Source organism: Lucilia sericata, unplaced genomic scaffold (genome assembly GCF_015586225.1).
Source record: "Lucilia sericata isolate MDLA Ls3-8-SP2 unplaced genomic scaffold, ASM1558622v1 Contig000618F_arrow, whole genome shotgun sequence".
Classification (NCBI taxonomy): domain Eukaryota; kingdom Metazoa; phylum Arthropoda; class Insecta; order Diptera; family Calliphoridae; genus Lucilia; species Lucilia sericata.
This window is the reverse complement of record NW_023994624.1, coordinates 42,773-69,271: the sequence shown is the minus strand read 5'-3', so window position 1 is coordinate 69,271 and position 26,499 is coordinate 42,773. Positions and strand designations below refer to the sequence as shown.

The window sequence follows — 26,499 nt, the reverse complement described above, 5'->3', positions numbered from 1 at the left end:
GACACATTTAAAATAAAACAAAAAACAAAAAAACCATGAGACACAAACAGAAAAAAATAATAATTGAAAGAAAAAGCAGTATTTGTATGTTTTATTTAAAATTAAACGTAAAAAAAAAGAAAAAACTAAAATTTATTAGTAATGTAAGTGTAAATTCGAAGAAATATAATAAAAAAAAAAAATAATAAACTTAAAATAAAAACGATGTCCTAGTATGTCCTTTACATGAAAAAAAGCCTACTTGAAATAATAAAAGAAAGAAAAAAAAGAAAACACATATGAAATGTTAAACAAAACTAAAAATTAGTGGTATTATTTCCATAATAAGAACACAAATTGCGTCCAAAAGTAAGTATAAAAGTTAAAAAAACCCAGACCAGAAATTTTTCAAGAATGTGCTTCCAGTTCTAACACTCTTATAATTTCCAAAATTGACTTTTATATCTCCACTGAAAAACCTTTGATGGGAATATTATAATGTCACATATTTCGATTATTTTATCTTAACTCTTATAGTTTCTGAGAAAAATGTACTTTCGTGTATTTTTCTCTAAAATTGGGTCTTTGGTGGGAAATCTTTCCTATCTTAGAATTTTGAGAAAACTTACTTTTATGTCTTTATTACAAAAGAGTATTTGTTAGGATTGTGATTACAGATTTAGCTTGTTTCCTTTTTATACCCACCGTCAAAAAAGATGGGGGGTATATTAATTTTGTCATTCCGTTTGTAACACATAGAAATATTGGTCATAGACCCATAAAAGTATATATATATTCCGGGTCCTTATTAAATTCTAAGACGATCTAGCCATGTCCGTCCGTCTGTCTGTTGAAATCACAGCTTGGCAGTTGAAATTTTGCATAAATATTCTCTATTATTGAGGTTTGTTTAGTATAGCAAATGGGCAATATCGGTCCACTTTTTCGGATAGCTCCCATACAAGTGGACCTCCAAAAAACAGCTTTAACGGGCATAACTGCTTTAGAAGTACAAGTATAGCGATGAAATTCGACATAAATAAGTTTCATATGAGCCAAAATCTTTCTACCAAATTTCTTGAGGATCGGCCCATAAATGACCCTACCCCCCATATAACGTCCCCTTTAGAAAATGACTTTAACACTTATTACTGGCCTAAAAATTCGAGTATAGCGATGAAATTCAGTATAAGTAAGTTTCTTACGAACCAAAACCTTTTAACCAATTTTTTTAGGATCGGCCCATAAATGACCCTACCCCCCATATAAGGTCCCCTTCTGAAAATGACTTTAACACTCATTACTGGCCCCAAAATGCAAGTATAGCGATGAAATTCGACATAAATAAGTTTCATGTGAGCCAAAATCTTTCTACCAAATTTTTTGAGGATCGACCCATAAATGACCCTACCCCCCATATAAGGTCCCCTTTAGAAAATTACTTTAACACTCATTACTGGTCCAAAAATGCGAGTATAGCGATGAAATTCGATATAAGTAATTTCTTACGAACCAAAATCGCACTACGAATTTTTTTAAGATCGACCCATAAATGACCCTATCGCCCATATAAGGTCCCCTTCTGAAAATTACTTTAACGCAATAAAATTTTACACAATTAAGTTCCTCGCGAGCCAAAATCTTTTTAATAACTTTTATGTGGATAGATCTTCCACTTCAGGAAATAGCTTAAACGCTCATTACTGTCTTAAAAATACGAGTAAAGCGATGAAATGCTACACACGTAGTTTCTTACGAGCCAAAACCTCCGTACCAATTTTTTGGATCGGCCAATAAATGACCCTTCCTCCATATAAGGTCCCCCTCTGCAAATAACTACATTGCTCATTACTGGCTTAAAAATATGAATTGTACGCACATAAGTTTAATGCGTGTCAAAATCTCTCCACCAAATTTAGGGAGGATCGGTCCATAATTTACCCAACCGCCCATATAAGGTCCCCTTCAGAAAATTACTTAGACGATCATTACTGGCTTAAAAATATGAGTTATGAAATACGGTTATGAAATTCGCTCCGAATTTCATGCGGAATGTGTCTGTAATTCACAAAAGGTTCCCTTCAGGAAAGGGTTTTGGTTAATAAAATACGAGTGTTCCTTATTTAAAAATACGAGTTTTGATGGTGGGTATTGAGATTCGGCACATCCGAATATAACACTCTTCTTGTTATTTCTTACAGTTTCTGAGATATATGAGCAGTAATGTTCTAGTTTAGTTGTAATTCAGCTCAAGTTCAGGTCTATTTCAGCTGTTCTAGTTCAGTTCTAGTTCAGTTCTAGTTCAGTTCTAGTTCAGTTCTAGTTCAGTTCTAGTTCAGTTCTAGTTCAGTTCTAGTTCAGTTCTAGTTCAGTTCTAGTTCAGTTCTAGTTCAGTTCTAGTTCAGTTCTAGTTCAGTTCTAGTTAAGTTCTAGTTCAGTTCTAGTTCAGTTCTAGTTCAGTTCTAGTTCAGTTCTAGTTCAGTTCTAGTTCAGTTCTAGTTCAGTTCTAGTTCAGTTCTAGTTCAGTTCTAGTTCAGTTCTAGTTCAGTTCTAGTTCAGTTCTAGTTCAGTTCTAGTTCAGTTCTAGTTCAGTTCTAGTTCAGTTCTAGTTCAGTTCTAGTTCAGTTCTAGTTCAGTTCTAGTTCAGTTCTAGTTCAGTTCTAGTTCAGTTCTAGTTCAGTTCTAGTTCAGTTCTAGTTCAGTTCTAGTTCAGTTCTAGTTCAGTTCTAGTTCAGTTCTAGTTCAGTTCTAGTTCAGTTCTAGTTCAGTTCTAGTTCAGTTCTAGTTCAGTTCTAGTTCAGTTCTAGTTTCTAGTTCTTCTAGTTCAGTTCTAGTTCAGTTCTAGTTCAGTTCTAGTTCAGTTCTAGTTCAGTTCTAGTTCAGTTCTAGTTCAGTTCTAGTTCAGTTCTAGTTCAGTTCTAGTTCAGTTCTAGTTCAGTTCTAGTTCAGTTCTAGTTCAGTTCTAGTTCAGTTCTAGTTCAGTTCTAGTTCAGTTCTAGTTCAGTTCTAGTTCAGTTCTAGTTCAGTTCTAGTTCAGTTCTAGTTCAGTTCTAGTTCAGTTCTAGTTCAGTTCTAGTTCAGTTCTAGTTCAGTTCTAGTTCAGTTCTAGTTCAGTTCTAGTTCAGTTCTAGTTCAGTTAGTTCAGTTCTAGTTCAGTTCTAGTTCAGTTATAGTTCAGTTCTAGTTCAGTTATAGTTCAGTTATAGTTCAGTTATAGTTCAGTTATAGTTCAGTTCTAGTTCAGTTCTAGTTCAGTTCTAGTTCAGTTCTAGTTCAGTTCTAGATCAGTTCTAGTTCAGCTCTAGTTCAGTTCTAGTTCAGTTCTAGATCAGTTCTAGTTCAGTTCTAGTTCAGTTCTAGTTCAGTTCTAGTTCAGTTCTAGTTCAGTTCTAGTTCAGTTCTAGTTCAGTTCTAGTTCAGTTCTAGTTCAGTTCTAGTTCAGTTCTAGTTCAGTTCTAGTTCAGTTCTAGTTCAGTTCTAGTTCAGTTCTAGTTCAGTTCTAGTTCAGTTCTAGTTCAGTTCTAGTTCAGTTCTAGTTCAGTTCTAGTTCAGTTCTAGTTCAGTTCTAGTTCAGTTCTAGTTCAGTTCTAGTTCAGTTCTAGTTCAGTTCTAGTTCAGTTCTAGTTCAGTTCTAGTTCAGTTCTAGTTCAGTTTCTAGTCCAGTTCCAGTTCAGTTACAAACCGTTGACTTTTAAATTGTATTTCGATTTTCTAACGATATTTATATTTAAGTGTTCCCATTTAATTTAAAAACTAATTAATTTAAAAATATTCTGAGAATTCGACCCAAAGTTTTTTGTAAGTTCATAAATAAAATGAAAATTGCTGCCTTCTTTCTGGACTAAACTTTTGTATATTTTGGAAAATGTCTATCTGCCTAGGTCATACCCTTTGGAGACTATTTAGGCGACAGCAGACAAACCGAGTGTTAAAAAATGTTATGGAGAAACTTCTAATGAAAATGTCCAAGTTTTTTCCCTTCAATAAATTACTTGTTTATAAGTACATACTTTTAAAATATTTTTTTAAAATTTTATTTGTTTTGTTTATTGTCTGTAAATTTTAAGGTCACTTGCTATCTCATTATTTGCCATATGTCCAAAGTCTTTGACTTCCTGTTTATCTTCACAACAAGTTTACTTTTATAAACTTTTGGTCAAATATATGTACATATGTATATAATTTTGTTAGCAAAATTATTCCACATACATACATAAATATTTATTTTGTTTCTATACTTTTACATAAATATTCCCTTGATTTATTTAACAAAAAATTCCAATAAGTAAATAAATTATCAGTCTTGTAATAAGAAGATTTTTTCTTCTCGAAATAAATCTTATTTGGTCTGAATTTCAATGGAAGACTTACAAAGTAATATTATGGAGACAATTTTGTTTATTTTTAAGTAAAAGATTTAGTTGTTGTTATTATAAAAACTTCCAATTTCATTAAGAAAAAAATTCTATAAATCTTCTAGTTTAGCTTAAAGAAGTTTTTGCTGAAAAAAGTTTGAGAATCTTTTTCGTTTTTTTTTGCTCAAAGAAAACTTTTTAATCAGTTTAACTGGTAAATAAGCAACAATTATTTTGTAGGCAACTAAGTATGTGTAGAATATCTGTAAATTTTTATAAAACGATTTATACTAGAGCGCACATTGGGGACTTTGTACATGTTTGATTAGAATGTCTGTACAAGTTTCAAGGAAATTCCAGAGCGGTAAAATTACGGATTGAGTCAATATTTATTTGTTTTGCCTTTGAAACAAGCAAGGGTGCATCCGGCTATTATGAATCTTGTATAAACAACAGCCATAAAATTTTGAAATAGTACTAACTTATAACAAAAAAAAGCATTTTTTTAGGGTTTAAATTTTTTGCCAGTACACATACAATTCTATAGACTAGACAACAAAGTTTTCTAAGTATACTATAGACTAGACTGCGGACTGAACTGTAGATCACTCTATAGACGACTTAGACTATACGCTATACTAGAATATACTCGAATATATACTATACTAGACTAAAAACTATACCATATACAACACTATAGACTAAACTGTAGAATCCACTATAGATTAGACTATAGACAAGATTAAGTACTAGATTATAGACTAGAACTGGACTAGACTATGGACTAGAATATAGACTATATACACTATAGACTAGACTATAGACTAAATTATAGATTAGTCTTACTAGACTATAGACTAGACTATAGACTGGACTAGTCTATAGTCTAGACTATACTAGTCTATAGTCTAGTCTATAGCTTAGTCTATAGTCTAGTCTAGCCTATAGTCTAGTTTATAGTCTAGTTTATAGTCTAGTCTAGTCTAGTCTAGTCTATAGTCTAGTCTAGTCTAGTCTAGTCTAGTCTAGTCTAGTCTAGTCTAGTCTAGTCTAGTCTAGTCTAGTCTAGTCTAGTCTAGTCTATAGTCTAGTCTAGTCTAATTTAGTCTAATCTAGTCTAGTTTATAGTCTAGTCTATAGACTAGTCTATAGTCTAGTCTATAGTCTAGTCTATGGTCTAGTCTATAGTCTAGTCTATAGTCTAGTCTATAGTCTAGTCTATAGTCTAGTCTATAGTCTAGTCTATAGTCTAGTCTATAGTATAGTCTATAGTCTAGTCTATAGTCTAGTCTATAGTCTAGTCTATAGTCTAGTCTATAGTCTAGTCTATAGTCTAGTCTATAGTCTAGTCTATAGTCTAGTCTATAGTCTAGTCTATAGTCTAGTCTATAGACTAGTCTATAGTCTAGTCTATAGTCTAGTCTATAGTCTAGTCTATAGTCTAATCTATAGTCTAGTCTATAGTCTAGTCTATAGTATAGTCTATAGTCTAACTACTAACTAACTAACTAACTAACTAACTAACTAACTAACTAACTACTAACTAACTAACTAACTAACTAACTAACTAACTAACTAACTAACTAACTAACTAACTAACTAACTAACTAACTAACTAACTAACTAACTAACTAACTAACTAACTAACTAACTAACTAACTAACTAACTAACTAACTAACTAACTAACTAACTAACTAACTAACTAACTAACTAACTAACTAACTAACTAACTAACTAACTAACTAACTAACTAACTAACTAACTAACTAACTAACTAACTAACTAACTAACTAACTAACTACTAACTAACTAACTAACTAACTACTAACTAACTAACTAACTAACTAACTAACTAACTAACTAACTAACTAACTAACTAACTAACTAACTAACTAACTAACTACTAACTAACTAACTAACTAACTAACTAACTAACTAACTAACTAACTAACTAACTAACTAACTAACTAACTAACTAACTAACTAACTAACTAACTAACTAACTAACTAACTAACTAACTAACTACTAACTAACTAACTACTAACTACTAACTAACTAACTAACTAACTAACTAACTACTAACTAACTAACTAACTAACTAACTAACTAACTAACTAACTAACTAACTAACTACTAACTAACTAACTAACTAACTAACTAACTACTAACTAACTAACTAACTAACTAACTAACTAACTAACTAACTAACTACTAACTAACTAACTAACTAACTAACTAACTAACTAACTAACTAACTAACTAACTAACTAACTAACTAACTAACTAACTAACTAACTAACTAACTAACTAACTAACTAACTAACTAACTAACTAACTAACTAACTAACTAACTAACTAACTAACTAACTAACTAACTAACTAACTAACTAACTAACTAACTAACTAACTAACTAACTAACTAACTAACTAACTAACTAACTAACTAACTAACTAACTAACTAACTAACTAACTAACTAACTAACTACTAACTAACTAACTAACTAACTAACTAACTAACTAACTAACTAACTAACTAACTAACTAACTAACTAACTAACTAACTAACTAACTAACTAACTAACTACTAACAACTAACTAACTAACTAACTAACTAACTAACTAACTAACTAACTAACTAACTAACTACTAACTAACTAACTAACTAACTAACTAACTAACTAACTACTAACTAACTAACTAACTAACTAACTAACTAACTAACTAACTAACTAACTAACTAACTAACTAACTAACTAACTAACTAACTAACTAACTAACTAACTACTAACTAACTAACTAACTAACTAACTAACTAACTAACTAACTAACTAACTAACTAACTAACTACTAACTAACTAACTAACTAACTAACTAACTAACTAACTAACCTAACTAACTAACTAACTAACTAACTAACTACTAACTAACTAACTAACTAACTAACTAACTAACTAACTAACTAACTACTAACTAACTAACTAACTAACTACTAACTAACTAACTAACTAACTAACTAACTAACTAACTACTAACTAACTAACTAACTAACTAACTAACTACTAACTAACTAACTAACTAACTAACTAACTAACTAACTAACTAACTAACTAACTAACTAACTAACTACTAACTAACTAACTACTAACTAACTAACTAACTAACTAACTACTAACTAACTAACTAACTAACTAACTAACTACTAACTAACTAACTAACTAACTAACTAACTAACTAATTAATTAACTAACTAACTAACTAACTAACTAACTAACTACTAACTAACTACTAATAAACTCATTATATATTTCAACATAACCGCAATACGGGTTATTAACCTTATTTGTACAAATGGAAATGCTGTTGACTTATGTTTTGCAATTTCCCACTGAAGAAAAAGAAACAACAAATTTATTAGCATTTACTTTTTTCACGCTCACAACTAACAAATACCAATTTCCAAAGTAATATTCTAGAAAATTTATGTTGCTTATACTAAGGGAAATTAAATTAAAGGGACTTAAAATAACTGCAGTTCCAAAAAAATAGGAAAAGTTATCTATTTGTTTAATACCGATATTAAGTAATTAAGACATTTTTATACCCTCCACCAGCATCAGTGCTGATAGAAGGTATATATAACTTTATCATTCCGTGTGTAACACCAATATTCATGTGAGACCCAACAAAGTATACATATTATGGGTCCTTATCAAATTCTGAGTCGATTTAGCTATCTCCGTCTGTCCGTCTGTCTGTGTAAAACACGCTCACGATAAAACGAAGCAATAGAATTTAACCAAATTCACCCAAAATATTCTTCATTTTTCTGAGTTATTTTGTATTGAAAATGAGTAAAATCGGTTCACGCCGGGAAAAGTTATGAATCAAAATTCAAAACAACCTCCAAAAAAATAACAATTTTTTACACATTCTGATGTAATTATCTCGAAAACTGTGCAAGAAAATTCCATGAAAATCACCATAAATTCGTTTCTACAGAAGAGCTTGATCCCTACTGAAAATTGCTGGAATCGGTCAACAATTTCATATACCTCCCATACAAAAGTACATATTCCCGGAAAATGGGTTTTTTGTTAATAACTTCCGTCACAATGTCGATATCTTCACAAAATTTTACAAATTAAAATCTTATGTTAATAGAATTTATACAGAGAAAAAATTTTCTGGATCGGTCCATAATTGGACATAGCTCCCATACAAGGTCCCCTCCCGAAAATCACTTAAACGCGCATAACTCATTACTAAATTAAGATATCCATATAAAATTTGATATAAGTATTGCCCATATGCATAGAAATATTACTGTGAAATTGTTTTCCTATCGGTCCATAACTGATCATAGCTGCTATACACGGTGCCTTTCAGAAAACACTTAAAGGCACATAACTCATTACCAAATAGTGATACCCATAAAATATTTGGCAATAATACTATTTTTGTACACATAAATGTTATTTCAACATTTTTTTCACGATTAGTCCATCCTTGGTCATAGCTCCCATACAAGGTTCCCTCCCGAAAATTACTTAAACGCACATAATTCATTACCAAATATTGATATCCATACATTTAGCAAAATTATTGCTCTTATATACATAAATTACACTATAAAATTGATTTACGATCGGTCAATATTTGGTCATAGCTCTCATACTAGGTCCCCTCCAGAAAATCACTTAAATGCACAATATTCATTACCAAATAATGATATAGATACAGAATCTTGAAATTTTGTCTTTATATACAGAATTCCTCATAGCTCCCATACAAAGTCCTTTTACGAAAATCTCTTAAACGCACATTACTGATTACCAAATAAAACTATTGATGCAAAATTTGCCACAAATATTAGTTTTGTATACAAAAATGGGTGCGGTCGGTCCCATACAAGGTTCCCTTCCGAAAATCTCTTAAACACACATTACTTATTACTAAATTACGTTATAGATATAAAATTTTACTGAAATATAGCTTTTATGTACAGAAATTTAGCTTAAAGAATTTTTTAACGATCGGTCTATAATTGGTCATATCTAGGTCCTGCCCCTGAAAGCACTTTAACCGTATTTAACTAGTTGCATTATCAATTTGTGTAGATTATATATATGTATTTTGAAAATCCTTTAATTTTTCACACACATGCATTCATGCAAATTACTAAATATCGCTAAGCGCTATAAAAATATAAAAAAAATTGCGTTTGTAATGTTCAATAAATCTTGGAATTGTAATAGATTTAAGCTGTTTAAATCTTGGGATTTTTCTATTTAAGACATGAGATAACTTATTTCTACAAATATTTGACCAATGAGAAAAGTCTTAATATAAAAGTAGCTGGTGGTGGGCATTTAAGATATATATATAGCACTCTAACTTGTTTAAAATTATTTTTAAACGAAATTTTGTTTTGTTTCATCTTAATTTTTGTAATGTCCCTAACTTAATTTCTAACGGTATAAGCATTTTGCTCTTTGTATTGTTGTTTTATTTAAATGCATATGTATTAAATATCGTCATACTCCATAAACATTGAAAATGAAAATAAGTAACTTTTATGCATGTATGCGTTGTATTCAAACCAAATGCTCTAACTTTAATGTAAAAAAAAAAACTAAAAAGGAAAATGTTGAAATTTCACCAAAAGTAAAAAGAAGAAAATGCTAGCAAAAAGATATTTTCTTTTTGATTTCCGTTTAAAGTTTTTTTGAGAATTTTACGCGCATCTAAACTTATACATTGACATAAATACTATAAAACATATACTTAGAAATACGTACATATGTATATAACCCTGCTTTACTGTTGACTGCATCCAATTCAGATATGTTTGTGATAATTTAGTAACAGCAAAAAACATTACATTTGAACTACGTTTTCCCATAAATAAATCGGTTTTTTGAATAACTAAAGATTTAAGGATTTTCAAAATACATATATATAATTTTGTTCTACACAAATTGATAATGCAACTAGTTAAATACGGTTAAATTGCTTTTAGGGGCAGGACCTAGTATGGGAGATATGACCAATTATAGACCGATCGTAAAATATTCTTTAAGCTAAATTTTTGTACATAAAGCTTATTTCAGTCAAATTTTGTATCTATATCGTAATTTAGTAATAAGTAATGTGTGTTCAAGTGATTTTCTGAAGGGACAAGTGTATGGGACCGACCGCACCCATGTTATGGACCGATCGTGAAAAAATCTTGAAATTTTATTTTTGTATACCAAACTAATATTTGTGCCAAATTTTGTATCAATAGCTTTATTTGGTAATGAGTAATGTGCGTTTAAGAGATTTTCGTAAATGGACCTCGTATTGGAGCTATGACCAATTATCTATATAAAGACAAAATTTCAAAATTCTGTATCTATATCATTATTTGGCAATGAATATTGTGCATTTAAGTGATTTTCTGGAGGGGACCCAGTATGAGTGCTATGACCAAATATGGACCGATTGCAAAACAATTTTATAGTGTAATTTATATATATAAGAGCAATATTTGTGCTAAATGTATGGATATCAATATTTTGTAATGAGTTATGTGCGTTTAAGTGATTTCGACAAAATTTCAAAATTCTGTATCTATATCATTATTTGGCAATGAATATTGTGCATTTAAGTGATTTTCTGGAGGGGGCCTTGTATGGGAGCTATGACCAATTATGGACCGATCGGAAAAATCTTCCATAATAATAATTCTGTATAAGTGAGCAATACTTGTACCAAATTTTATATGGATATCTTAATTTAGTAATGAGTTATGTGCGTTTAAGTGATTTTCGGAAGGGGACCTTGTACGGGAGCTATGACCAATTATAGACCGATCGAAAAAAAATTACATACATAATATTTCTGTATGTGAGAGCTATACTTGTACCATACTTTATATGGATATTTTAATTAAGTAATAAGTTATGTGTGTTTAAGTGATTAAAAGGTCGCCTGTATGGGAGCTATGACCAATTATGGACCGATCCAAAAAAAATTTCACAGTAATATTTCTATGCATATGAGCAATACTTGAACCAAATTTTATATGGGTATCTTAATTAAGTAATGAGTTATGCGCGTTTAAGTGATTTTCGGTAGGGGACCTTGTATGGGAGCTATGACCAATTATGGACTGATCGGAAAAGACTTTCACAGTCATATTTCTGTGCATATGAGCAATACTTATTCAAAGTTTTATATGGATATTTTAATTTGGTAATGAGTTATGCGCGTTTCAGTGATTTTCGGGAGGGGACCTTGTATGGGAGCAATGTCCAATTATGGACCGATCCAGAAAATTTTTTCTCGTAAAGAATTCAATTGACATAAGATTTTAATTTGTAAAATTTTGTGAAGATATCAGCATTCTGACGGAAGTTATTAGCAATGTTTAATGTATGGGAGGTATATGAAATTATGGACCGATTCTGGCAATTTTCAGCAGGAATCAAGATCTTGTGTAGAAACGAACGTATAATGACTTTCATGAAATTATCTTGCATAGTTTTTGAGAAAATTACATCAGAATGTGTAAAAAATGCTTATTTTTTCGGAGTTGTTTTAAATTTTTATTCATAACTTTTCCCGATGTGAACCGAATTTGCTCATTTTCAATAACAAACTGTACCAGATAATGAAATAATATTTTGGGTGAATTTGGTCAAATTATATTGCTTCGTTTTAACGTGAGCGTGTTTTACACAGACAGACAGACAGACGGACGGACAGACAGACATAGCTAAATCGACTCAGAATTTCATAAGGACCCAGAATATATATACTTTGTTGGGTCTCAGATGAATATTTCTTGGTGCTACACACGGAATGACAAGCTTATATATACCCTCTATCACCACTGATGGTGGTGGAGGGTATAAAATTGTTGAACAAGTTCCCATTTATGTATTCTAATTCATTATAGGTAAAATATTCTTGTTATACGCTTCAACATACGAATTTCGTAAAAGTACTACATACATATAATACCTTCTTAATAGTTCCACAAAATCAAAAATACAACTAGTGTAAAAATTTCATGATTCCAGATGATTCCAGATTCAGCCGTTTGGTCTGTGCGATGATCAATCAGTCAGTCAGTCAGTAATGCGACTCTTTCATACATGTATCTGAACGGGACCTTGTATGCGGTCTAGCGATATTTGAAAGATTGATGGATAGACTGACTATGATCGGCCCATATTAGATTATTACTTTTATGTACTACTTCTGAAAATTACTTTTTTCTCACAAAGATCCATTCCAAAAATAGCGCTTTATAAGCAACATCAGAACTTTGTGGATCTAAATACTTATAGGAAATACACACAGTTTAAAAGATGGAAAACAAAATTTATTTAGTAAAAGTAAAACTTGTTTATACATTAGATCTATACTTAAGAAAAATATTTGCTTTAGGAATTACAGCTAGTATTACAAATTACAACCGATTTTTGAAATGTATAATCGTACTCAATTTACATATATATATATATATATTTTGTCTTTAGACTCTGAAGAATAAAATGAGATTTATCCATGTGAATCTCTTCTTTAGAGCAAGTCTAATAGAAATAGTACATACTTACATAAATATTAAAAAGGATACGGTTATTAGGGTGCATTTGGATCAAGTATTTTGTTCAATATTATTTACAGACTCCATCTTATTGATCATAAGTGTTAGTATTAAAATTGCTGTAATCAAACACCAGCTTTGGTTATATATATCGGTGATTCTCAGAAATTCTTGAAATTTTGATCTCCTTAATATCTTGCTCAGTTTAAGATTACTAAAAGTATAAATACGATTATGCGTATATTTGTGTGTTTTTACATATACATATGTATGTATATTAGTTTTTCTTCATTTGGCGACAAGTAACAACTTTTACAATAATATTGCTCCCAAATGAAAAATATATCAAAGATCAAACGGAAAAATACATTTTTATATCAAGCAGGATTTGAAGAAAATATAAATGTTGTGTGAATTTAGTGAAAACATTTTAACAACACAAGGAAATATGCATTAAATGGTCAGTGATTTTATAGTATAAAGAAAAATCGAATGTGATAAAATTTAAAAAGTTTCTGTACTGAGTGTATTATTTTTCAATGTTTAGAAACTACATTTCCTGGACGTAATTCCTAAGAATTTTCCAATCAGTGTTAGTCAGGAATGTTATTTCCGGAATAATATCACTTCCAAGATACTTGGATATAACTTCGACGAATGCTTGACAGTGGCAAATGAAGTGCTCCAGAGTTTCAGTGTCCTTTCCACATGCTTTACATTCGTCTGAATCCGCTCAGCCAATTTTGTATAGATGTGCTGGTAATCCTGTGTGTCCCCACAGAATACGTACCATCATACTAACTTCAGACTTGCTCATTTTGAGGAGATTTTTCGTCTTGTTCTCGTCAGGGTCACCCCATAGGATCATTGTGGTTCTACCCTCCGTTTCATTATTCCAAGAGGCCTTATGGGTTTCTCTCACCCATAACTTCAATTCTGCCTTCGTTGCGTCGAATGGTTTAGCGTTTGTCAGGTTAACTACCTCGTGCTCCCTTCCCTTTAAAGCTATTACATTCGCCCTTTCGTTGCCCACTACTCCCGAGTGGACTGGTACCCATATGATGTAAACCTTATCTCTGGGAGAGTATTCAGTTAAAGATTTCTTACAATCCAATACGGCCTTAGATCTAATTCTTTCACCTGATATCGTCCTAATTGCCTTTTGGCTGTCGGTAAATATATTAAGGGCTGTGGGTGCCATATTTATTCTAATCCAATTTATACTTTCTGTTATTGATCGGACTTCTACCTGGAAGCTTGTGTTATGATAAAAGACCAAAAAAGATCCGTGTCTCCCAGTTATTCCCAAAGTCATGTACTTTAATCTAATCTAATTTTTGCATAAAAGTGTTCATTTTCGCAGGCCCATATTTTGCAAACTGTTCGGTATTTCGATTTACTCTCTGAGGCAAAGTTGTAGGCTTTACTATAAAGAATAAAAATTGTGAACATTTATAATCAAAATAACTCTTCAGTTTACATTGTAAAATTGCACTACTTTTATTAACGACACCTATACGTATACGTGTTAATGATTTATTGATATTACAAATATTAAGTATACGTCTAATTTGCAGAAGCACTGCAAAGTAAACAAGTAAGAGTGTTATATTCGGCTAAGACGAATCTAATATACCCACCATCACCTTAAAAGGAACGCTCTTCTATAAACATCTGGGTAATATTTGGAATAGGGCTTAAGTCAATTATGTCAACCTTTATATGTCGATTATCATCTCTGAACTCGTAACTTTCTGAAGGTGGCTTTATATATGAGGGAAAGGTGCAATTATGGACGAATCCTTATAAAATTTTATAGATGTTATGATGTAATTTTTCACCGATCTTCACTATTTTTGGTAGTTTTTGGCTCATAAGGAACTTATTTGTGTCGAATTTTATCGGTATATTCGTATTTTTAAGGAAGTAATGAGCGTTAAAGTGATTTTCTGAAGGGGACCTTATATGGGGGTAGGGTCAATTATGGACCGGTCCTCATAAAATATGATATATAGTTTTAGACTAGCACAAAACTTGTTTATGTCGAATTTCACCCCTGTACTAGCATTTTTAAGCCAGTAATGGTCATTAAAGTCATTTTTTGAAAGGGACCATATATGGGGGGTAGGGTCAATTATGGACCGATCCTTATAGACAATATTTGTGCAAAATTTCAGCTCCCTAGATTTTTCCGTTCGGACTCTATCGTGCTTTAAATAGACGAACAGACGGACGGACATGGCTAGATCGTCTTAGAATTTAGTAAGGACAATATTCTGTGTCCTTACTAAATATATTTTTATGGGTCTATGACCAATATTTCGATGTGTTACAAACGAATGAAAAAAATCCAATCTTTTTAAGTTTAAGCTGAAGAATTTATCTCCTCGGATTGATTCCGTGGTTATATTTTTATTATTAGTTGTCTTAGCCCATAACCGGAAGCCTTTGTCTCGCCCTCCCTGTAAAGAACATAACTGCAGTGTGCACTATATCCATTTGGATTTGTTACTGTATGTGTCATTCTAAGCAAGTTACTGTCAAATTCGTTATTACCACTTACAATTTTATAAACCAGATGAAATAATGAATTGCAATTGGTTTTTAGGTTTGAATATTTGATTTTTGTTTTGGTCTTTATCTTATTTCTTTAGTTAGTCCATATATGTAGAAAAAAAAGATTTGTATGCTTTTTTTGGTTTTGGTTTAATAACAAAAGAGTTTATTGTATCTTTTTTATACAAAAAACTTACCGGTATAATGATATCGTCATTTCGTTTGTAGGTCCACAAAATTGTGTCAATATCTGTCAGATATTTGAAAAATCCAATGATGAAAGCACTTTGGACAGAAATTATATGAAAATCATTGTAACAATATGTAATTGTTCTGTTGTTGGTGTGAATGGGCCTAGAAGGGTGACATTTTTCCTATATATGTATTGGCAAGCAGAACTAGCGTTGTGTGATGATCCAAACGTGATGCTACGGTGGCGAAATTGTCAGAAAATCAAAATTGTGTGAACGGATAATTTAAACATTTCAGTGGAGGGATTATTAAAATCGTCCTTGCTAAATACATCACTTTTACTTGTTTTATGGTACAATGGAATTTGGTTTATGAATTGTTGCTGTTTCAATTTGTGATCACGAGAAGAAGAAAAAGTTATTCTTCTTTTTTTTTTAATTTACATTTCTTTACCACTTCTCTTTAAGTAATAAAATGGCACGTTTGTGTGCCTTTTGTTTTTTAGTAGCAATTTTTAATTACATTTTCGGTTGCAGTTCAGTTAAGCCGCCAATTTGATTTGTATATCTTGTCATAATCACCGCAATAAACAATTGCTCTTTCTGTTTTACTGACGCTTTTTTAAACATTTATGCATATCGTTATTTTTTTTTCATATTTCTGTACTTTTTTCATCTGGCCGGTAAGAAAATGTTATCAAATGAAAATTTATAGATTTCTTTGACATTTATGACTCATAAACTCTTTATACTTGTGAACTCTTTCATTTTGTCTATGTGTTTTTTTTTTTCAGTTGAAGTTGAAGCGTTTAAAAATTATTGCACTTGTGTTTCACACATAAATGTTTGAAGGGTTTTTATGAAAAATTTCCTTTTTGATGGTTATCCATAAAAAACGGAAAAAAACCAGCAAATAGGGGAAAAAAAGAAGGAAATTGAAAAATTTCTTCTTGATTGTTTTGATTAAAAAGAGGAAACATATGTGTGTGTGTTTAAAACTGCTTCAATTTCTGCATTGAATTGATGGTGATTTTTTTTTTAAGGATTTTTTTTTTTTTTTTTTAGAAGAGATTTTTTGCCCAACATGTCCTATAAATATTGACAAATTTGTCCTATATATTTTTTTTTTTGCACATTTAAATCAAATTGTAAAGACCTTAGAGTAGATAATAATGTGTCAAATACTTTTAGAAAACCTACTGACCTCTTTAAGAGTATGAATCAATTTTTTTTAGGTTATGTTACTAAAGTATTATTAAATTTGATTTTCACAAGAATATTTCACTTTTTTTCCAATATAAATACTAGGAAATTGTATGTTCATAAATGACTAAATCGTATTGATATATTTGTGTAAGATATTTGAAGGATATTTGTTTGTTTTCCTGGAATAAAACTTATTGCAAGAGGTAATAGGATTATATTGAGCATACATAGATATGATACATATGAAAATATGTATCTCTTTATATAGTTGTTGCATTTATTTGAAAATTTTAATACTCAAATAAATGTTTTAAATCCTAAATCAATATACATATGAATTAATAAACCCTGTAACAATTTTCAAAAAAAGCTTTCACACATAAAAAAGTTGAAATGCATGTGAAACTAGTTTCCATTTATAGTAACTCTGCGTTCTCCGATTTTTAGAAGCAGCTCGAATGTCCTTATAAAAGGACTTAAAAGTTTAAAGGACTAACAATTTCAAACGAATATATAAAAAACTTATATGTGTTGTATGATGCTAATATTGGTATCAAATTAAAGCTGGGAATCTGTATATTCAATCTGTATTATTTATTTGACTCACTTGGATAAAAAAGCGAAAAAGAAATTAAATTTATATAAGGTCACATTTCGAAAAAAATTTAACTAATTTTTTTGGGACATATTTTCTGTAAAGCTTTGGAACTAATTAACTAACTAACTAACTAACTAACTACTAACTAACTAACTAACTAACTAACTAACTAACTAACTACTAACTAACTAACTACTACTAACTAACTAACTACTAACTAACTAACTAACTAACTAACTACTAACTAACTAACTAACTAACTAACTAACTAACTAACTAACTACTAACTAACTAACTAACTAACTAACTAACTACTAACTAACTACTAACTAACTAACTACTAACTAACTAACTACTAACTAACTAACTAACTAACTACTAACTAACTAACTAACTAACTAACTAACTAACTAACTAACTAACTAACTAACTAACTACTAACTAACTAACTAACTAACTAACTAACTAACTAACTAACTAACTAACTAACTAACTAACTAACTAACTAACTAACTAACTAACTAACTAACTAACTAACTAACTAACTAACTAACTAACTAACTAACTAACTAACTACTAACTAACTAACTAACTAACTAACTAACTAACTAACTAACTAACTAACTAACTACTAACTAACTAACTAACTAACTAACTAACTAACTAACTAACTAACTAACTAACTAACTAACTAACTAACTAACTAACTAACTACTAACTAACTAACTAACTAACTAACTAACTACTAACTAACTAACTACTAACTAACTAACTAACTAACTAACTAACTAACTAACTAACTAACTAACTAACTAACTAACTAACTAACTAACTAACTACTAACTAACTAACTAACTAACTACTAACTAACTAACTAACTAACTAACTAACTAACTAACTAACTACTAACTAACTAACTAACTAACTAACTAACTAACTAACTAACTAACTAACTAACTAACTAACTAACTAACTAACTAACTAACTACTAACTAACTAACTAACTAACTAACTACTAACTACTAACTAACTAACTAACTAACTAACTAACTAACTACTACTAACTAACTAACTAACTAACTAACTAACTAACTAATAACTAACTAACTAACTAACTAACTAACTAACTAACTAACTAACTACTACTAACTAACTAACTACTACTAACTAACACTAACTACTAACTAACTACTAACTAAACTAAAGAAACTAAACTAACTAACTAACTAACTAAACTAACTAACTAACTAACTAACTAACTAACTAACTAACTAAAACTAACTAACTAACTAACTAACTAACTAAAACTAACTAACTAACTAACTAACTAACTAACTAACTAACTAACTAACTAACTAACTAAACTACTAACTAACTAACTAACTAACTAACTAATTAACTAACTAACTAACTAACTAACTAACTAACTAACTAACTAATAGTCCACAGTTTCTTGTACACATATGTTTTTGCATGTGTGAACGTGACTGTTGCACGGTGATATAATATACATATATATGTTTATTCTGCAGTAAAAAACTGTCAAGACAAGATTTAGTAAATGCATAATGACAAGTTAATATAGTTAAAGTATATTTTTAGGTACATTCTTGGCAAAAACCTAATAATTACTTGTATGTAAGGATTTGTTGTCCATTTTTCAGAAACTCAGTTGCCTGGGCGTATTTCCTACGTACTTTCCAACCAGTACTCTTGAGGTATATAATATCTAGAATAACATCACTCCTAAGATATTTTGTTCCAATTTCGATGAAAGATAAAATATTCCAAGATTTCACAGTCTTCTACCAATGCTTTACATTCATCTGAATCTGTTCGCCCATATTTTTGGTTTAGTTTCCGCTAATTTGAACAGTTTTATAATTATGAGCTTAACTGCATCCACTACCTTCCCTTTATAGCTAATATATTAGCATTGTTGACGCCGTCAAAAGTTATTTGTGTATTGCGACCCCTACAAACTACACTGCATATGGTAATCTGGCATCACCATATGTAGTGTGGTGAGTATGAGTTTGCTAAAAGAAACATGGTTTGATGTTTTTTTATTCGCTCTTGGTTTTTCTCAAATAGCAGACGGACAAAAGAAAAAGAAAATTTAATAATTTATAAAATAAATGAATAAATCTAATCAAAGTGTTTTAAATTAAATAAAATAAAGAAAAAACAAACTGAACTATCATAAGGAAACAAATAAAACCACAAGAAATAAAATAAATACAGTGTTTTTTATTAAAGTGAAATAAGGGTGGTTTTTTGTTAATTGTGTTTGCTGAGAGCACAGTGATTCCTGACCTGCCGTAATCTAACAAGACAAGTGCCGGAGATTGCGTGCCTTCTTTCTGTCAACCAGCTCCAACCAAACCAAACGGATTAAGGTAACACCAGCTCCCGATTTGGCCCCAAACATTGGTCCTTCTCCCGACAAGAAAGGTGCGTACATTAATTTTATTAAAGTGCAAAGTGTCTCATACATATAATAGTGGTTCATTATTTTGTGTCTCGGAAAAAGTGAGGTTGTGTAACCCTTTTGAAATTACAACGTGAACATTAAGCTGCCATTTTTATTACGGTCACTTGTATTTGTTGTTTTGTTTTTGGAACCAATATACATTTTTCGTCCATCTTTATTTTCTTAAGATTTTTATTGGAAATCGTGATTTTGGCGCATTTTTAGTAGTTTTTCTCTTTAAATCTTTTATTGGAAACAAGTTTTGTGGTTCTCTTACTCTTGCCTTTTATTGAAAAGTTTTGTGACTCTCTTTAATTCTTTTTTATTGGAAATTTGTGGTTATCATAAATTCTTATTAAAAAGTTTGTTTCTCTTTTAAATTTTTGATTTTGTTTGAAAAGTTTTGTGACCCTTTTTACGATTTAAATTTTATATAGTTTCTCTTTCAATAAAGCAAAGTTAAATATGTCGATTTTTGAGAAATACATATTAGCGGCCGATGAAATGATTAGCATAGAGGCTATGTTAAAAGGCGAAGATTTTTCCCATTATACAGATGATGCCTTTGATTTCGAAAAAAGTGAGTTAGATAAGGCATGGGAAAAATACAAGGGCCTATATGATGAATGTTCCGCTGAAACTATAGAGAAAAAGAAAGAGCTTTTAATGGTCCAAACTAAACACCCGCAGATCCGTAAGGCATATGTGCGGTGCATAAACATAATTTCAAAAGCGAGAAAACATATAGATAAAAAGAAGGAAGAAAATGTAGAATCAGCAGTTCCCAATCTTTGTGGTTCCATAACCGTACCTCCTTGTGATACTGGTGTTTTTCATGGGGATTACGTTTCGTGGCCCACATTTAGGGATATGTTTACTGCGATTTACATAAACAATACAAGACTTAGCCCTGTAGAAAAGTTATTTTACTTGTTTAGAAAAACTGATGGTGAGGCAAGGGATATAAATAGAAATGTTGCCCTAACAGCAGAAAATTTTGAGATAGCTTGGAATAATTTAAAAATTCAATATGAAAATAAACGTGTATTAATAAATAGTCAATTGAAAATATTGTTTAATCTGACTCCCTGCAATCAAGAATCAGCATCAGAGATAAAAAGACTCCAAAGAGAAATCAATAATTGTATGGCAATTTTAAAATTGTATAATGTTGATATTGGTTCATGGGATCCGATATTTGTGTTTCAATGCTCTTCGCGCTTATCTGAATGTTCACTGAATCTCTGGGAACAATCGGTTAGAAACAAAACAGAGGTTCCCAAATGGGAAGAATTAAACAATTTTTTAACAGATAGATTTCATGCTCTAGAAAGCGTTTCTGATATTATATCCTCGAATAATACGCATCCCAGTGGTTCCCAATCGGCTCTTAATAGTAACAATAATCACACATCAACTAAAGTCAAACAATTTAAGGCCCATAATACTAAAGTTGAAACAGTTTTTTGCAAATTATGTAAAGAAAATCATAAAATTAGTTCATGCAATAAATTTGTGAACATGGATTATAGAAATCGTGTTTCAACTTTGAAAAAATTTCGTTATTGTTTTAATTGTCTTAACATTGGACATATGTATGGTGATTGTGGTAGTCCAAACGGTTGCTCCAAGTGCAAAAGGAAGCACCATACTTTAATGCATAGGGATTTTGTAAAGAAAAATAATAGCCAAAATCAAGGAAATACTAGATTTCAGGGCGAAAGTCAAAATAGTTCTGTCCAACAAATACAGTCCACAAATACAAATCAATTACAGTCCACTAATATCGCAGGTCCGTCTGGTGTTGTTCAGTCACATCACACATCAGTAGCTAAGAAAGTGATGTTGGCTACAGCTTGGGTCAATATAATTAGTTGTGGTTCTTATTACAAAGTTCGAGCACTCATAGATCCTTGTTCGGATGAAAGTTTTGTTTCTCAGAGAATACAAACTGCATTGAAGTTGCCCACTAAGCCAGTTTCAGCGGAAATTACTGGTTTAGGAGGAGAATTAGTAAGCAAATCTTCAAAAATAGCAAACTTTATAATTGTTTCTCTATTTGATCAAAGTGTATCTCTAAATATACAGGCTTTAGTAGTTCCTCGTGTAACAGGAAATGTACCTACACATTCATTTAAGCCAAAAAAGAATGTAGATTTGCCCAATCTGAATTATGCTGACCCAAAGTTTTATGAAAGTAGCGAAATAGACTTATTGTTAGGAGGAGATTTGTATCCCTTAATCCTTCGTGATGGAGTTCAACATGGTATTTTCGAATCTTTAGTGGCTCAAGAGACAATTTTTGGCTGGATTGTCACAGGCCCAACTCCAAGTAATGATTCCTCACGATTTTCAAGATCTAATTATATGACAAAAGTTTCCATTGACGATCATTTAACAAAGTTTTGGGAGTTAGAAGAAGTTTCTCATAGAAAGATTTTATCAGAAGAGGATAAAAAATGTGAAGAGATCTATCGTTCTACTACCACAAGAAATTCTGAGGGAAGATATATTGTTTGTTTGCCCTTTAGAGATACCTTTTCGTCACTTGGCCCAAATCGTCATATTGCTCTCAGTCAATATTTAAGAAATGAAAAGGTTTTAATGCGAAATCCTGATTTTAAGGCTCAATATGATGAGGTCCTAAAAGAATACATAGCTTTGGGACATATAGAGAAAATTACAAATTCTGAAAGTAGTTCAAGTTATTATTTACCTCATCATGGAGTTTTTAAGCCTGACAGTACCACTACAAAGTTAAGAATTGTTTTTAACGCTTCAAGCGCTTCTTCTAATGGTAACAGTCTTAACGATTTACTGTTTGTAGGCCCTATATTGCAAGCTGATTTAGTAGTCCTAATTCTAAAATGGCGTTTTTTTCAGTTTGTCTTTAATGCAGATATATCGAAAATGTATCGACAAATTTTACTAAAAGCTGAACATAGACAGTACCAGAAGATAGTTTTTCGTAGTTCTAGGGAAAACCAAGTTGAAGATTTTCAATTAAACACCGTTACTTTTGGCGTTAACTGTGCCCCATTTTTGGCTCTTAGAACGCTTTTACAGTTAGCTGATGATGAAGAACGTTGTTTTCCGCTAGGCTCTAGAATTCTTCGGGAGTCAATGTATGTTGATGATGCTCTAGTAGGAGCACATTCGATCGCTGATGCTTTGGAGGCACGAGACCAATTAATTGGTATATTGGGTACAGCTGGGTTTGAGTTGAGAAAATGGGCCTCAAACTCTAAACAAATTTTAAAAAATTTGCCCCAAGAGCATCTTCTTAACTCTTCTTTTTTGTCGCTCGATGATAAAAGTAATGCTAAAACACTCGGTGTCCGTTGGAATGCGGCAGAAGATTACTTTTATTTTACAACTGAGAAGATTAAGTTCAAAACAGCTTATACAAAGAGGGAAGTACTCTCAATAATAGCAAGGCTATTTGATCCAGCAGGTTGGTTGGCCCCAGTGATTATAACAGCAAAGATTTTGATGCAGCAAATGTGGCTCGACAAAATAGACTGGGACGAACATATAAAACCTGTGGCTCTACAAAAATGGAAGACTTTCATTTCTAATTATAATGAGATTGATACAATTAAACTTGATCGTTGGGTTCAATATACGCCTAGTTCTTATATTGAATTTCATGGCTTTTGTGACTCTTCTGAGTTAGCTTACGCAGCTACACTATATATACGTATAATGAATGGTGATAAAGTTTACGTTAATCTTCTTATTGGCAAGACAAAAGTGGCTCCAGTTAAAAGGCCTTCTTTGCCACGTTTAGAGTTATGTGGCGCAGTTCTTTTAGCCAATTTAGTAAACAGCGTAATCCCCAATTTCAAATTGCATACGTATAACTTATATTTGTGGTCCGATTCGACAATAGTTCTTGCTTGGTTACGAAAACCGCCATGTAATTGGAAAACCTTTGTGGCAAATAGAGTAGCTACAATATTAGAAAAAGTAGGAAACAAAAATTGGTTTCACGTAGCTTCTAATCACAATCCTGCCGATCTAGCAACCCGGGGGCTGATACCTTCGGATTTAAGAGAAAGCAAACTTTGGTGGCATGGTCCCGATTGGCTCCGGTTGAATAAATCGTCGTGGCCCGAAGGTCCATTGGAATTCGAAACAGTTGAAGAATCGAAACAAGTCCAAGTTAATATTGCTAGATCTGCTGAACGAGAAGATATACTGGACCGTTTCTCGAGTTTGCCCAGAGCATATCACGTTATTGCTTACATATTTAGATTTTTCAACCTTGCGAGCAAAAGCAGACGTAAAAGGTGTAATTACGAATCTGTTAGAATTTCGGCTCAAGAACTCGTATTTGTACGAAATCGGCTATTTTTTCTTTCTCAACAGTCGCACTTTTCTAGTGAGTTTAGTTGTTTATCATCGAAACGGAAAATTGACTCTCGTAGTTCTTTATTAACGCTTACGCCTTTCTTAGACAAAAATGGTATTATTCGTGCTAATGGTCGTCTTGGGTCTACAAAATGTTTGTCGTATAATGAACGTCATCCCATAATACTTGCTTATGGCAGTAGATTAGCACGTCTATACGTTGAGTTTGTCCACTATTTGGTCTTACATGGTGGCCCTCGTTTAGTCCTAAATGTCGTTCGTCAGGAGTGTTGGATTATAAAGGCTAAAAATCTAATAAAAACAGTTATTCACAATTGTAAAATCTGCGTAATACACCGTAAAAAGCTACAAAATCAGATTATGGCAGTGTTGCCCGAAGAAAGAACGACTTTAAGTCGCCCATTTACTAATACAGGGGTTGATTTTGCTGGCCCGTTTGAAATCAAAAGTTTCACAGGTCGGTATTGTCGTATCACGAAAGGCTACGTTTGTCTATTTGTTTGTTTCTCGACTAAAGCGATACATATTGAGGCTGTTAGCGATTTGTCCACTCCTGCATTTCTAGCAGCTTTGGCTCGATTTATTTCTCGACGTGGTTGCCCTAGTCGTATTTTCTCAGATAATGGGAGAAATTTTGTTGGCGCTGCAAGAGAAATTGAAACTAATTTTGAAAAACACATAAAAGATTTAAGTGACTCGGTGGTAGAGAAATATGGTCATCAACAGCTAGAGTGGCACTTTATTCCTGCAGCAGCTCCTCATATGGGAGGACTGTGGGAGGCAGGAGTCAAAAGTTTAAAAATGCACTTTAAAAAGACGGCTGGACAAATGAAATATACGTTTGAAGAATTTTCGACACTTTTGGCAAAGATAGAAGCGTGTCTCAATTCGCGTCCTCTTGGCCCTATGTCTAACAGCGTCGATGATTTGTCCTCTCTCACTCCAGGTCATTTTCTAATAGGCTCTGCTATTCTTACTCCTGCTGAACCCGAAGAACTTAGCTCACCAATTAGTATAGTAAATCGTTGGCGAAAAATCAAGGCATTGCAGCAAGAAATATGTCACCGCTGGAAAGAAGAGTACCTTAAAGAGTTGCATAAGCGTAACAAATGGAAGTGTCCCCAAATAGACCTGAAAGAAAATGATCTAGTTGTTCTTAAAAGTGAACCTTGTTGTCCTACTGAATGGCGCTTAGGTCGTATTGTAAAAGTTTATTGTGGTTCTGACGGCAAAGTTCGAGTGGCTGACCTTAAAACTCAAAATGGCATAATCACTCGACCGATACACAAACTAGTACTACTACCAAATTGCTCCCAATAAAAACACATTTGACAGTTGCTCTTAAAATACCCTTCCCATTAATTCACGCTTTCTCATTTACAGCTCATCATGGCACAATGCTTATTTAATACAAATTTTTGTTGCCCGTTATGCAATCGTTTTCATGCGATTCGCCAATGCTCACGGTTTATAGTGATGACAGTCGAGAAGAAATTGCGAGTCGTGTCTCAATATAACTTATGTTATAACTGCCTTGCCCAGTCTCACACCAGAACCGAGTGCGAAAATATCGCTCGGTGCCGCCGATGTGGACAGGATCACAATAGCTGGCTCCACCCGACTCCAGAAGGATGTATCTGGATTGAAATGACGGCCCATGTCCGTATAACTACGCAGCTAGGCGGTGCCGAGCGCTGGACTCGTGCAGTGATAGATCCGACTATTGCTAGATCTTCCATCACACTTAGCGAGGCCAAAAAGCTTGGCTGTAACATATACGGAGGTCGGACTACAATTAGCGTGTTTCATCGGAGCGAAAACCGACGTCGGATTTTGGTGGATTGCACTGTGGAAACCAAAAAATATGGTCGTAGCCCAGAATTCTCCATAGAAAGATCAGACAGACGTGGTCCTAGGGAAATGAGTGCCTTATTCGATGCCAATCGGCATTGGCACCGAAGCCTAGAGTACCATCTCATTTTAGGAGCAGATGTCCAAAGCAAAATTCTTCTTGGTCCAGCCCGCGGGCGCCCCGGCTCCCTTTACGTTCAAGATACGATATTAAAGTGGCAGCCGAACCCAGCACTTAATAATGTACTTGCATGCTTTGCCGCCCTAATAGAAGTTAAAATACTAAAATTTTGTTGCCCTACGAGGCTTTGAAGTTA

At 32.1% G+C, this 26,499-nt stretch overlaps 1 protein-coding gene across 1 annotated transcript; it reads left to right on the top strand.

Moving 5' to 3' along the window:
- Positions 1-20,422: 20,422 nt before the first annotated feature.
- LOC119606755 lies at positions 20,423-25,651 on the top strand. Its single transcript, XM_037960313.1, has 2 exons — positions 20,423-20,537; positions 21,057-25,651. The coding sequence occupies exons 1-2, from the start codon at positions 20,423-20,425 to the stop codon at positions 25,649-25,651; spliced, it is 4,710 nt and encodes a 1,569-aa protein (XP_037816241.1).
- The last annotated feature ends 848 nt before the right edge of the window (positions 25,652-26,499 follow it).